General features: G+C 46.5%; 1 protein-coding gene across 2 annotated transcripts in view; it reads left to right on the forward strand.

Moving 5' to 3' along the window:
* The first annotated feature begins 123 nt into the window (after nt 1-123).
* CMTM7 (CKLF like MARVEL transmembrane domain containing 7) overlaps nt 124-15,161 on the forward strand; it is a 67,349-nt gene continuing 52,311 nt past the window's right edge. For both annotated transcript variants that reach the window (XM_077865559.1, XM_077865558.1), the window contains exon 1: nt 124-307. In XM_077865559.1, coding sequence (XP_077721685.1) covers nt 152-307 — 156 coding nt within the window. In that variant the 5' untranslated portion in view covers nt 124-151. The remainder of the gene's footprint in view (nt 308-15,161) is intronic.

Genomic DNA, 15,161 nt, shown 5'->3' on the forward strand with positions numbered 1-15,161 from the left:
CGCGGCCGCGCGCCCCCGCCCCGCCCCCTCCCCGGCCCCGCCCCTCCCTCGGCCGCGCCCCGCCCCCCGGCCCCGCCCCCGGCCCCGCCCCGCTTATCTGGCCGGTCGGCCCCGGCCGGGGGGCAGGCGGCGGGCGGGCAGGGGCCGCGCGATGTCGCACGGAGCCGGGCTCGTCCGCACCACGTGCAGCAGCAGCAGCGGCGGCGGCGGCGGCGGCGCGGGGCAGCCGGGCGCGAGGGCCTCGGAGGGGCCGCTGGACCCCGTGTACCCCCGCACCTACTCGGCCCTGCTCAAAGTGGCGCAGATGGTAAGAGGCCGGGGGCGCGGGCCGGGTCTGGCGGAGAGGCGGGCGGGGGCCACCGGGGGGCGCGCTGCGGGCGGGCGGCGGCGGCGGCGGCAGGTCCGAGGAGGGCTTCCTTCGGGAAGTTGGCGGCGCCGCCCGGCCCGGGAGCTCAGCCCCGGCGCCGCCTGGCTCCCGCGGACGCGGCCCCCCGGCGTCCCAAGTTTGTCCGGCCACGCACCCCTCCGCCGGCCCGACCGCTTCCCGACAGAAGCCACCGGCAGAAGTTGCTCTTCTCCTTCCTTCCTCTTCTCGGGGCCGCGCGGCTCCGAACCCAGCCCCGGCCCCTCCGGGCCTGCTGTTCCCTCCCACCCCGGCGGGCGGGGCTGCCCGGAGAGGGCAGGGGGTCCCAAGCCCTCAGCCCCTGGTGGGACCCTCTGGGGACGCCTGGTGGCTCGGCGGGGGAGCGTCGGCCTCCAGCTCAGGTCCTGGGATCGAGTCCCGCATCCGGCTCCCCCGGGGCGCCTGCTTCTCCCTGTGCCTTTGTCTCGGCCTCTCTCTCTCTCTCTCTCTCTCTCTCTCTCTCTCATGAGTAAATAAAAAGAATCTTCAGAAAAGAAAAAGGAACTGGGGCCCTGGGGGCAGAGGTCCTGGAGCCCTGGCCTCTCAAGTTCAAGGGAGGGTCCGGGCCTCAGGGGACAGCTGGGCGGCGGCGGATGGATGGGGAAGGTTTCGTTTTGAGGAGCCTGTGCACTCGTCCCCCTGCTAACGTAGGGAGCATCCAACCCTGCATTTACGTCTTTCCTGTATATACATTCCTACGATAAAGTTTGATTTACCAGCGAAGCATAGTAGCAGGTTAACAACAATGACTGATAACAAAACAGAGTAACTCGATATACTGTAATAAAAAGTCTATGACTGTGGTCTCTCTCTCTCTCTGAGTACCTTATTGTACTCACGCTTCTCCTGATGATGTGAGATGATAAAATGCCTGCCCCATGAGCTAAAGCCAGGTGAATGATGTAGGCATTGTGACATAGCATCAGGCTGCTATTGATCTTCTGACTAATCAGCAGAGCAGAGGGTCATCTGCTTCTGGACCATGGCTGACCCTGGGTAACAGCAAAACTGTGGTTGGGGGCGGGGAGTACTACTGTATGTACTCCTTTTGGGGAGCCCAAGTCACCTGAGTGAGGAGTCACTTGTGCAGCCAGGCAGGCGGAAGGGCTGAGCTCTGAGTGTAACCAGGAGCCTGTCACCAAGGCTGGTGTTGTCTGGCCTGTTTTCATGTTCTTCACTCCTTTTTTCCCCTTCTTTAAACAAAATTTTATCTTAAATGCCTTTCCTATTTGTTTGATGTGTTTTGTGAAACTAGGTTGGGCTGTTTGTGACTCTGCTCATTGTAATGCTTGCAGCAAGAATGGTGGAGGGGGAAGTGGTAGTTTTGAAGAGGGGACATAGGAACAAGGTGGCATAGCCAGAAGCTGGAGTCTGCTCAGGTGGGCCAGTCCCAGGGTGCCAGACACAGAGAGAGCTGCCTGTGAATCCATAGCACTTTTTTTTTCTGGTGTGTGTAGAGGGGGCTGTCATTTCCTGCATGGGCCAGATCTGAAGGGAGGGGGACTGAGTTCCCTTTTCTCTAAGAAGGGTATCTAGATGGACCAAAAATTAAGAAGTGTTGGCTAACACTACTTACAACAACAGACTGCGCTGAGGAGGGTTAGTGTGTGGAGAAGAGAAAGCTCCATTTCATGTAATCTCCTCTAGCCTCTCGCCTGCGGCCCTTAGAATGGGTTGCAGGTGACAGTCACAAGGCCTGTTGTTCCATAGAAGGGAACAAAGACCGGGAGAGCGGCTTCTCTGTCATCCCCCTCTTAAAACGATCCTCACAGGAATCTTAGGGCTTCTTCCTTCCCTGGAGAGTCTGTGATTACAGGCTGGTTTGAGCAGACCCCTTGAAAGTGAACTTGCCATTGTGGGGTGGTCCTATTGAGAGACTATCTAGGGTTGTACACTTGAGCCTCTTGTCTAACTCCTCCCCATTCTCCTCCCCTTCCTCTTTTCCGGGGTGTTTGCAGGGACATTTGATGTTCCTTTGTCTTCTTTGCGGAAAACGTGTGCATCACCAAGCGTTAATACTTTTGGGGAAAGGCAGATGCAGCTAGAGTGGTGCCACCAGTGGGCACTCAATCCATTGATGTCCAATTTTGAGCACTGATATCTCCTTTGCATCCTAAATAGACAGACCCGTATGTCCTAGACTTCCCATAAATGTGCTTTCCTTGTGGTCCAAACAACAGACCTATCAACATATTACCTAATGAAATCGTTGAAAAGGCTGTTCCCCTTGAGAACAACTTCCTTTCTTTGCTTTGAGTCTCTCCTGGGCCACCGTGACCAGAAAATGAGGAGAGATAGTAGGAAGAAAGTAAGTTTCTCGGTGAATGTCGGTACTTGACATGTCACTTGAATGAGTCTTTATAATCTCGTGGCCACGGTAGTTTAGTTTCTTTGGTCTTCCTCTTTAGCCTGGAGACTGTCACATGTTGGCCCTATACAACTGGGTTTCTTTGTTATGAGCTGTATTTTTTGAACTCTATCATGGGTCTTACTAACGCACTAGGGATTCCATACCATATGCCACGGGTGTGTCATTAACTCTTTTTAAGGACCCAGTGAAGTAACAGGTTTTGACAAAGAAGAAACTGATAGAAAGGTTGGACTAGTAAAGTCACACAGCTGTCAGCAGCAGAGGCCTGACTGGCTGCATGTCCCCAAAGACCCTGCAGAGTTTTAGTTGTTCATAGATCTGGGGAAATCAGGCCACAGTGAGATACCACTTTAGCCCTGGTAGGATGGCAGCAATAGGAAGGACATGATATCAATATGGAGGAGCGATAGGGAGGATGTGAAGAAATCAGAGCCCTTATACATTGCCAGTTGGCTCGTGGGAGTGTAAAATGGTGCAGATCCTTTGCCAAATAGTCTGGCAGTTCCCCAAATAATTAAACATGGAATTGCTATATAATCCAACAGTTCTAGGTATATACATAAGCGAAGTGAAAACACATGTCCACATAAAAACTTGTACACAGAGGTTCATGGCAGCATTATTCCTAAGAGCCAAGATGTGGAAACAACTCAAATGTCCATAAGCTGATGAATGGGTAAATAAAATGTGGTATATTCATACGATGGACTGTTCGTCAACAGAAAAAGGAATGAGATATTGACACAGGCTACAACATGGATGATCCATTGATGCGAAGTGGAAGAAGCCAGATGCACAAGACTACATACTCTATGATTCCCCTTAACATGGGATGTCCAGAACAGGCCAATTTATAGAGACAGGAAATAGATTAATGGTTGCTTAGGGTGGGGAGTTTGGGAGCAGTGGGGAGTGGCTGCCAATAGGTAGGTGTTTCTTTTTGGCTGATGAAAATGTTCTTTTTTCTTTTTTTTTTTTTTTTTTTTTTTTTAGGAGTTTATTTATTAGGGAGAGAGAGAGAATGAGAGAATGAGCATGGGGGAGGAGCAGAGGGAGAGGGAGGAACAGGCTCTCCACTGAGCAGGGAGCCTGACCTGGTGCTCAGTCCCAGAACCTTGAGATCATGACCTGAGCCAAAGGGAGACACTTAACCAACTGAGCCACCCAGGTGCCCCGGACGATGAAAGTTTTCTAGAATGGATTGTGGTGATAGTTGTACAACCATGTGAATATATTAAAAACCATTGAATTGTATACTTTAAATGTGTGAATTGTATCCCAGTAAAGTGGCTAAAAGAAAGATCTAAATAGATCTAGAGAAGAGTTTGGAGAGGGTTACTGTGCATGAAGCCCCTGGGTATGGGAGAACCACAACTATAGGAAGCTCCCTCGCCCCAATATCCACTGCAAGAAGAAGGAATGTCCCCCTGTGGACCTCACAGGATCTGAGCTGAAGAGCCTGAGGAGGGTGCCATGAGGTCTGAAGGGGTCCACATGGCCCTGTGTGTGACCTCGCCGGCATCCCTCATCAGTTCATTTGTTGAGCAGACATGTCTGAGTGCTGCATTCATCTTCATTTCTATGGGAGCAGGGCAGGGGGAGGGGGGTGGGCTGTGGGGCTGTGACAAAGTCCTTGTCCTCAGGAAGTCTGGTTTCACTGAGGAGACATACAAGTCCAAGAATTGATGGGTTGACTAGATAAAAAGTCGGGTTGCCTATACCAGGAAGGAAGGAGGGAGGTGTGAAGGCGAAGGTCACATTTGAATTGAACCTTGGGAGCTGAGTATGGGTTTGTGAGGTCAGGAGTACTCTCTTAGCCTCTCTCTATTGCCTTCATTCAGTATGTTTAAGTTGGGGATAAGGAACATGGGGTGTTAGAGTGGAAGAAAATACAGCAGGACATGAGCCAGTACTTGGGCAGTACTGACATCTAGGAAGAGGTGTCATCTCATTTATTGAACATCTGCTATGTTCTTATGTGAGGTGTGTGGAATACAGGGGTTAACAAGATAGATCCTTTTTTTTTTTTTAAGATTTTATTTATTTATTCATGAGAGGCACACACAGAGAGACAGAGGCAGCAGGAGAAGCAGGCTTCTTGAGGGGAGCCCAATGCAGGACTCGGGACCCCAGGATCACGCCCTGAGCCAATGCTCAACCACTGAGCTGCCCAGGTGCCCCAAGAGAGATCCTGTCTTCATGGACAGAGAAACAGGGACTGTGATATTTGCAGAACCATATGGAAGGAAAATTATAGTTTCATAAGTAGCAAAGATGGAAACTTAAATGTCTTCCAGAAGTTTCATTTATTTACTCAGCAACTATTTGAGCACCTGTTGTGTGCTAGAATACTGTGGAAAGAAGAGTAAATAAAAGGCAGATCAGCCCCTGTACTCCTTAGACTCAAATAGGGAAAATAAACATGAGTAAAATGATTATAATATATAACTTAGTAAACTCAGGACAAAAGCTCTCAAAAAGTGGTACTCAGTATCATAGAGAATGATTTAGGGAGTCTGACCATCTGGGACATAAGGAAGGGCTTCTCTAAGGAAGGGATATTTGAAGGATGAGGGAACAGCATTACCAGGAGAAAGAAAAGCACAGGCAATGACTCTGAGTCTAGAAGGAGTATTGCTGTGGTGGAAGAGAAGGGAATAAGGGTGGGCATGGTTTGGCTGAGATGAGAAATATGCGAGGGCCAGACCTTTAAGGTCTGACAGATCATCCTGAGGGTATAGTCAGTCCTTCATCTAAGAATATCAGGGAAGGGCAGCCCAGGGCAGCCCCGTGGCCCAGCGGTTTAGCGCCACCTTTAGCTGGGTGTGATCCTGGAGACCTAGGATCGAGTCCCACATCGGGCTCCCTGCACGGAGCCTGCTTCTCCCTCTGCCTGTGTCTCTGCCTCTCTCTCTCTCTCTCCCCGCCATGAATAAATAAATAAAATCTTTGAAAAAAAAAAAAAAAGAATATCAGGGAAGCATCCTATCACTAGCAACCCACCACCGTAGTGGTGATTTTCAAACCAGGGCTGTACCACCCCCTATAGGTGGTTTTGGAACTTTATGGAAACTTTTTTGGTTGTTACAGGGATTAGGATTTCATACTACATGTATACATTTTATTCATTTCAGGATAGCAACGGGGGCACTGCAAATATTTAATATCCTAAAGAGGTGTTTTATCTGAACTAAGATTAAAGAAGCCTACACAGGCTGGGTGGAAGCTGAGTGGATGTGTGAGTCGGGGGAGAGTACACTCAGTTTTCTGGCATGAAAGAGCGTTGGAAATACCCTCCAGCAGCCCAGGGCAATTATGAGCTTCACTCTGGAAATTCACAGCCCAGTTCCCAAATAGAATTGGACTGTGGGGGAGCTCAGCCTCTGGTATAGCTGTGAATAGACTTATGCGTGGAGAATGACCCAGCATAACCCAGAACGGTCCACCCCTCTTTGTTCTGCTTTAGTTCTGGGTAGCAGGGGAGCACCAGTTTGGTTCCCACATGCAATCTGCACACCCATGTCCTATTTCCTGGAAGCCAGGGGGTTAAAGGCAGCAAAGAACCTCACTGCCAAGATTCTTTCATTCCCAGCCAGATCCTGATCCAAAAACAAGAAATTACTTTCCATCAATAGCCAAATAAATAAAAAATTTTAAAAATAAGGCATAACAAGTTATGAGCTTTATTCCTGATGACAGAAGTAATGCTTGTTTGCTGTAGAAATGTGAGAACACACAAAAAGAAAGTAGACTCCCCCACTCTCTGTTTTCCAAGATTAGTATTTAAAGTAAAATTTTATACCATTTCATAGTATATAATTTGGGATGGTTTTGTTTCATATAAAATTAGGATGATGTACATCTACTTTGTAAATTTTTTTTTTTTTTTAAGATTTTGCTTATTTATTTGAGAGGGAGAGAGTGGGAGAGCACAAGCATTGGAGAGGGAGAAACAGGCTGCCCATCCAGCAGGGAGCCTGATGTGGGTCTCTATCCTACGACCCTGGGATCATGACCCGAGCCCAGTGGCAGCTGCTTAACCGACTGAGCCAACCAGGTACCCCAATGCTTTTTTTTCTTTTGCTTAATATGTGATGAGTATTTTCTTGTGTCACTTAATCTTTGTCTGTAATTTGATTTTGAACAGCATCATTGTAGCTAGTCATGGCTGTACGATGGTCTGTGTAACCAGCCCCCTCCCCCTTATTTTGCCTCAAAGTAGCTTCCAGTTCTGTCCATGTATAAACAAGACTGTGGTGAACTTCCTTATAGAGAAGTTCTAGTGTACACATCCATAAATCTTTCCTTGGGATGAATGGCAGTGACCTTTCACAGAGAGAGAAATGAAGTGCTTCGTGTCCTTCAGAGCATGGTGACATGAAACAATGATGTAAACCTTTTAATATCTAGAAATTAATGGATGTCCCTTTATCATCCAGAAAATTCAAGGAGTCAAATGTGATGGTAATCATATTTTAAGTTGTAATAGTATTTTTGATGTCTGATGGTTTGGAAAAGGAGCAATGACATTGATGGGCTAGAGGGTTCTGTAGTGCTTTTAAATGCGCTTGCATTTATATAAGTAATGGCAACAGCATCTGCATAAATCTGAAAACCAAATAGTACCACACTTTATATATTCAGGCTGCAGAGCAAGTGGATTTCTTAATCGCTGGCAAGAATTCCCCTCCAGGGTACCCCCAAAACCACCTGCCCCCAGAGTGGAAACCAGTGGCCAGAGGAGATGGTTACTGATGAGGACACCAGATGAAGGATCCACCAGGCTGCGGGGGGTCAGGGAGGAGCATGAGGGGTGTAGTGTGTGGGCCCGTGTGAGTCAGAAGAGAGTCCCACAGATTTGGGGGCATTACAGTGGGTATTCAGTACCCCTCCAGGGCAATCCTGGGCCTCACCCGGGGGGGACTCCCTGTGTGGGTCAGTGTTTTTAGTTCAAGTCTGGCATCAGGGAAGGGCTCCTCTCTGCCGTCCGTCCTCCCAGGCCCTCATCCCCCCACTTTGCTCTCCGCGCTCCCTGCGCAGCGCCCTGGACATCCATCTGTTTCCTCCTCTGCCGTCTGCTCCCGCGCGGCCCGGCGTGCTGCCCGTGCCAGCCTCCCTCTGACCCGCCGCCTGCCACATGCTCGCCGTCTTTGTCCCCGGTCTGGCTCAGGGCTCCCCTGGCCCGCTGCTCACGCTCTGGCATTCCGCGTGGGGGCCTCAGCAGCTCCTGGCATCGGTGGCCTGGCGCTGGGCCAGGTGCTGGCTGCTGGTCGCTCAGCAGCCCCAGATCGTTTCTGAAGGAAAGGAGGGCGAGAGGGAATCTCTCCACCCGGCCCATCCCAGCTCCCTGGCAGAAATCTCTGAACAGAGAAGCTTCTCAGCCTTCTGCAGAAAAAGCAGTTCACCTGGTTTGCGTTTTAATCAGCAATGGTAGTGAATGGCCCTTCCTTTTCCTGGGGCAGCAACATTCTTTCTCTTCCTTCTTTCTTTAGATACATAAAAGGATAAGTGAATTGATAGAGAAGGAGAAATTTTCTGTAAAGTGGTTTTCACATCTTCCCCACAGAATGGATCCCTGTGAAACCTAAGAGCGGTATCATCTTGGTTTTTCAAAGATGGGGAAAATGCAGGTCCTTCAGAAGGGCTTGAGAAGGAGGAAACAAAGGAGAAATTAATTGTTTTCAGGTACAGAGTAAATTGGAAACTTCTGGAAAGCATCGATAATTACTATCGTGTGACCTCAGTGTAGTTTTACTCACCTTTCCTCATAGGTTTACGTTTTATTCCTTTTTAAGATTTTATTCGTTCATGAGAGAGACAGAGAGGGAAGCAGAGACACAGGTGGAGGGAGAAGCAGGCTCACCGTGTGGAGCCCCATGTAGGGCTCGATCCCAGGACCCTGGGATCATGCCCTGAGCTGAAGGCAGACACTCAACCACTGAGCCACCCAGGTGGCCCTTCCTGATGGGCTTTCTTTATTCCCCTAAGAAGGCGGTGGCAATGCTAGTGATTGTTTGTGAAGAAGTTTTTTTTTTTGTTTTGTTTTGTTTTTTTAACTTTTCCTCTCAAATGAAAAGGTAGTACTTTGATAATAGTGTTTATCATGCATCGAGTTCTTGTCAGCAGCCACTGGGCTAGGTGTTTTACATGTGTTACCTCATTTAATCCCCATGATAAGTGGGTCCTATTGTTATCTGCATTTTACAGATGAGAAAACTGAGGTGGGGGAGGTTCAGTAACTCATCGAAAGTCACAGCCATAAAAAGTGAAGCCCGGTTTTTGGACCAGGTGGTTAGAGTCCAGATCTTGAGCTCATGGAGAGGACCATCTGGAATCATTTCTTTCTCATTATCCAAGCACCATGAGTATTTTCCTGTGTCATTAAATCTTGTGTGAAAATGATGTGATACATGTATAGGAGTCCATTGTTTGGTTGTCCCATAACTCATCCCTTTGGCTCCTTGTTGGCAGGCAGGCTGTGGCAGATCTAAAAGGAGGTGGATGCTCTGAGACGCGACAGCAGGTGCTAGTGGCAATTTCACCCTTTGCCAGAGATGAAATCAGCCAGAGTAGGGAAAACCCCCTCACTGGGGTATTGAACAGTATGTCTATAGTATTTTAGAAAGTGTATTTACATGTTACCCACAGGGCTGCTGGAAGGCTTAATTGAAAACCAGCATTATTATTCTCATTTGTAAGTCACGAGTTCCTCCTGGAAGGGTTGGGAACAGAGAGGGGAACTAGGGTTTGAGTATCTGCTGTAGTGTGTCAGGCAATTTTACATGCAGTTTCCCTTTGTTGAACCCTTTTAGTGATTCTGTATTATTTATTTCCCCCTTGTTTTGGTTGAATGGAAGCTGAAAGGTTTTGTAACTTGCCCAAGGTACAAAATATTCATTAAATTCTGCAGCCAGCGCTTGAACCCAGGTGTGGGCAGGGCCTAGCCTTTTCCCACTGTGGTGCGCCATCTCTCCATGTAGAGTAAGCAGGCTTCCAGGCTAGCCCATGGTGGCAGACACACCCTAGGGTGACCCCCAGTGAGTTAGAACTTTGTGTTATTCCATCCTCTTAAGTGCAGGTGGGCTCTGTGACTTGTTTCTAATCATCAAAATATAGCAGAGTTGATGGGATGTCATTCCTGTCGTTATGTCATGTCATATGCCAAGGTGAATGGATATTTTGGATGTAATTAAGGTCGCAAATCAATTGATTCTCAGTTAATCAAAAGGAGATCATCTCCAAGTGACCTGACTTAATCATGTGAAAGTCCTTCAAAGAGGTACTGGGTCCTTCTCAAAGGGGGAGATTCTCCAGCTGGCCCTGGGAATCAACTGCTTTGGGTGTAGGGCAAGGGCCTGGCAGAGGGCCACATGGCAAGCACTTATGGGCTGTATCTAGAAGCTGAGAGCAGCCCTCAGCTGATGGCCAGAAAAACGAAAAACACAAAGGCAGAGACTCCATCCTACAGCTGCAAGGAACTAAAATTCACCAACAACCATGTGAGCTTCGAAGAGGATCCCAAGCCTCAGATAAAACACCAGCCTGGCTCAAACTTTGCAGCCTGCGAGACCCAGGGCAGAGGATTCCCAACCTGGCTCCCAACCAGTGGAAGCTGTGACATGATAAATAAATGTTTTAAGCTACTTAGTAGGGTACCTGGGTGGCTCAGTGGTTGAGCATCTGCCTTTGGCTCACTCAGGTCATGATCCTGGGGTCCCTGCAGGGAGCCTGCTTCTCTGTCTGCCTATGTCTCTGCTTCTCTCTCTATGTCTCTCATGAATAAATAAATAAAACCTTAAAAAAAAAGCTACTTAGTTTGTAGTCTTTGTTACACAGCAGTTCATCACTTCGTCACCCACAGAGCCCATGTATTCTGCATCAGATCTGGCACTCTCATGGCTGCTCCTTGACGAGAGAAGATGGAGCAATAGCAGTGCCATTATTTTTTTTCTTTTTTTAAAAATATTTTATTTATTTATTCATGAGAGACAGAGAGAGAGAGAGAGGCAGAGACACAGGCAGAGGGAGAAGCAGGCTCCATGCAGGGAGCCTAACGAGGGACTTGATCCCAGGTCTCCAGGACCACATACTGGGCTGAAGGTGGCGCTAAACTGCTGAGCCCCCCGGGCTTCCCATAGTGCCATTCTTATGATAAGAATAGCCAAATAATTTTTATATGGGCTATGGTCAATATCATTGAATTCCTATGCAGTAAATCTGTTGAGCTTTTGCTTTAGGCATTGTCCTGCATGCTTGATATGCAAGAACTCATTTATCATTACAGCATTTCTAGGAAGTGTCAGTATTCCCACTTTACAGATGAGGGAACACACGGGGCCTTCTCTGCAGCCTTTAGGCTTGTAAGAATTGCCTCCATCTCCCAGGTGACCTGCTCTCCTCCATGGTCCCACCTGGAGCCATTCTAAAAAATAAAAGTCCTGATCCAAACAGAAAGTATGAATGTGTAATTGCTCAAATTATGTTTACTTTTTAAAAGATAACATGAATAGGGTGCTTGGGTGGCTCAGTTGGTTAAATATCTGACTGGTGATTTCTGCTCAGGTCATTGGTGGTGAGATCCAGCCCCGTATAAGTCTCTACACTCAGCTAGGAGTCTGTGTCAGATTCTCTCTGCCTCTGTCCCTCCCCCAGTCACTCTCAATCCCTCTCTCTCTCTCTAATAAATAAATAAATAAATAACTTTTTTTGTTTTAAATATTTTATTTATTTATTCATGACAGACACACAGAGAGAGGCAGAGACACAGACAGAGGGAGAAGCAGACTCCATGCAGGGAGCTCAACATGGGACTCAATCCCAGGTCTCCAGGATCATGCCCTGGGCTGAAGGCAGCACTAAACCACTGAGCCACCCGGGCTGCCCCTAAATAACTCTTTTTAAAAAACAGATAACATGATCAAGATTTTAAAAGTAGAAAAAATCCTCCAATTTCCACTGTCCTTTCTGGAGTCTACCAGTGATACTGGTTTCTTATACATCCTCCAGGAATTACTTTGTGCTTGTGTGTGTGTGTGCACATGTCCCCTCTCAGCCCAGATAGGAGCATACTTATACTCAGTGTTCTGTACTTTCATTACTTAACTTTCCATCTTGGAGAAATTCCATATCCATTCAGAAAGTGTTCTCATTCTTGGTAACAGTTGCATTGCTTTTAAGAGAATGGATTTACCATCATTTATTTAACTAGCCTGCCATTTATTTATTTATTTTTATTTTTATTTTTTTTTTGCTGCCAGATCATCTTTATTTTCCTTAACAAAATACACACAAGAGCACAAAATTCACTTATATATCACCATTATTTTACAAGTATAAATAATGCTCAGAATTCAAGTACAGTCAAGTGCAGAGATATTTCCTATATGTTAATATGTAAACATAAGCTAGTTATATACATCAAGTGCCTTTGGCCCAGCTGCAAAATAAGAAACATCAAAAAAGAAACACTGCACTTGACTGTTCAGTTGCATTCTTACTGAGAATTTGTACCAATGCCTATATAGTTACAGTTAGAACTTTCCTACCACTTAATGGAAATGCCTAAATAGACATCCCACACACACAAATATCTCAAGAATTAAAATTCTACCCATTTTTAACGAATAATTATTAAAAATCTTAATTGTTTCATTCCTTAAAATGAACACCATTAGAACTTATTCATAACCAAAGTTCTTCCTATGTCAAAATGGTATTATTTACAGGTCACACATAGAGAAAATGAGAATGCTACTTTGTTTACTTTTAGAATGGAAGAAAACATCTAAAAGTGGGCTAAATAGTGTGGGTCTTTATAATTTCCAAAGGATCTTACTTTACTGATATCACTCGCCTTTAATTTAACACCCAGGAGCTACAACTCTGATATATTGAAATAGTCAAGCAATTTGAATTCAAATGATATCAAACACATCCTTAGAGGGAGAGAGAAAGGAAAAAAAAAAAAAAAGAAAGAAAGAAAGCACCACCTAGAAAGCAATGACTGACATCATCAAGACTACAAATATCCAGTTGAAGGCACGTGAAAGCATTTACTACATGGCCATCAGAGACTCTCCACTGAGTTCAGGATTAGGAATAGGATCGGCTCTGGGGACTACTGATTTGGCTTCATTCATTGAGGTGTCCTCATTCTCAGCCTCTTGCTTCTCCTCTGGTTCCTCTGTGCCAGATACTTTTTCAGTCCCTTGGTTTGTCTGCTCTGTGTCTGATATTTTCTCGTCTGTCTGCTCTGTACTGTTATCAAGAACATCTTGTTCTTCTACAGATTCTTCAGTGATCTGGTTCTCTGATGAAATCACACTTCCTGAGGCCTGCCATTTATTTAACTAGCCCACACTTGGGTTATTCCCCATCTTTTGTTGTCTCAGTGCTGTGACAGATACCCTTCTCCATAACATAGTTTTGTATGTGTATAAGAATATCAGAAGAAGTCCTTAAAAATAGAACTCTCAGACCAAATGTTGCCTGCTCTTGGAAATTTTTCATCTGTCCTGAAATTTAGATTTGCAGATATCACCTTGTTATCTTCCCCTGCAGGGCTTCAGGGGCCTCCCACATCCATTGGCATTGAGAAAGGCGCTACTTAATGTTCACTGTTCAGAGTTCCACTTAAGAATTTAAGAACCGGGAAAGTTTAGGTGACAAGAAAAGTTGTGTGACCGGCATTTTTCTTAGAATTTCCCAGCATCCATCACAGAGGCTGTTGAAGTTGGCTTCCCTAGAAATAGAGCTAGAGATGAGGTTCTTGTGCATTTGGTCCATTCTAAGTGAGGGAGGCAACCAGGGACAGGAGAAGGAGCTAGACAAAGATGGGTTTTAGAAGTCTAAGCCTCAGCCTCTCTTTCAGAGATCTCTGGAAAATGAGGTGCATCACAGAGATTCTCTTGTTTTGGGGCAGTGGAACTGGGCTTTTGTACCTCTCATGGACTACAAATGTGGGGGGAGGGAGAGGAGTAGATAAACTCCCAGGAACCTCTGAGCCAGACAGCTGCATTGGTCCAAGGGAAATCGTTAGCACAAGGCTGAGTGTGGGAGGAGTTGGCAGGGGCGCCCCCTGCATACCTGGGCAGTGGTGCAAGTGAGCAGCGCACCAATGGAGGGCCTGCTTTTGTTCCTTAGGAGCCATTGGAATTGCTTCCGTCTTTCTGATCTCTGCTGAGGCTCTAAGCTCATGCAGTCTGGGCCTTAACAAACCTGACTGCTGACTCCTTCTTTTTTTTTTTTTTTTTTTAATTTTTATTTATTTATGATAGTCACACAGAGAGAGAGAGAGAGAGAGAGAGAGAGAGAGAGGCAGAGACACAGGCAGATGGAGAAGCAGGCTCCATGCTCCGGGAGCCCGACGTGGGATTCGATCCCAGGTCTCCAGGATTGCGCCCTGGGCCAAAGGCAGGCGCCAAACCGCTGCGCCACCCAGGGATCCCCTGCTGACTCCTTCTGCCCGCAGAACTTGTTTATCAATATTCTTGCCCAGCCACCCTCTGGATTGGCAGTGCCAGGCTGCTCAGCCTTCTAGACCACACAGGACTTTTGATACTGCTTTTTGAGGTCCACTTAAACAGTCATGTTATTTATTTATTTATTTTAGTTCCTATTTGAAACAAATGAACATGTACTGAATGAGAAATAAAATCAATAGGGAGCAAAATTATTTCTGTAACCTTTTTTTTTTTTTTCTGTAACCTTTTATAAGGGTATTACAAGCAATATAATGATAGTATAAATAACTTGACCATGTCTGACTTAACTCCTTGGAAGAACTTAATATAACCCCAGGAAATTTTTCTGGAGAAAAGCAATATGACTTCAGAGATGGGGCCTTATTGATACGTCCCATTGTAAGTTTCACTTGGAAGAGGCACCAGTAACCCTTCTATTGATGTGACACTTGGGCTTACAAGGATTCCTTACGTATCACTGCTACTGAGCAGTGCATCCTGTTTATTGACTGCCACTTAAGTAGAGGGAACAACTCTGCAGCATAATGTGCATCCCCTGGGTTTCACAGGGGTCTCCTTGCTGACCTACTCTCACCGTTTGTGGTAACATCAATCCCACATTTAGAAATGTGATGGCTACGTCAACATACAGTCATCTTAGTATGATTTAGGGGTAAATAACTGCTTTCCAGTTGTAGTGGGTTGAATGATGGCTCCCTAAATATATGACCACATCCTTCTCCCTGGAACCTCTGAATGTTACCTTGTTGGTAACAAGGGTATTTTCAGATGTGATTAGGTTAAGGTCTTGAAGTGACTATCTGAATTACCTGGGAGATCCCTGAGTCCAATGAAAAGTGTTTTTGTGAGAGACGTACAAAGGAGAAGGTGATATGACCACTGGTTTGAAACCCTCTCCTGGTTT

The sequence above is a fragment of the Canis aureus genome, chromosome 22 (assembly GCF_053574225.1).
Source record: "Canis aureus isolate CA01 chromosome 22, VMU_Caureus_v.1.0, whole genome shotgun sequence".
NCBI classification, from domain to species: Eukaryota; Metazoa; Chordata; class Mammalia; order Carnivora; family Canidae; genus Canis; species Canis aureus.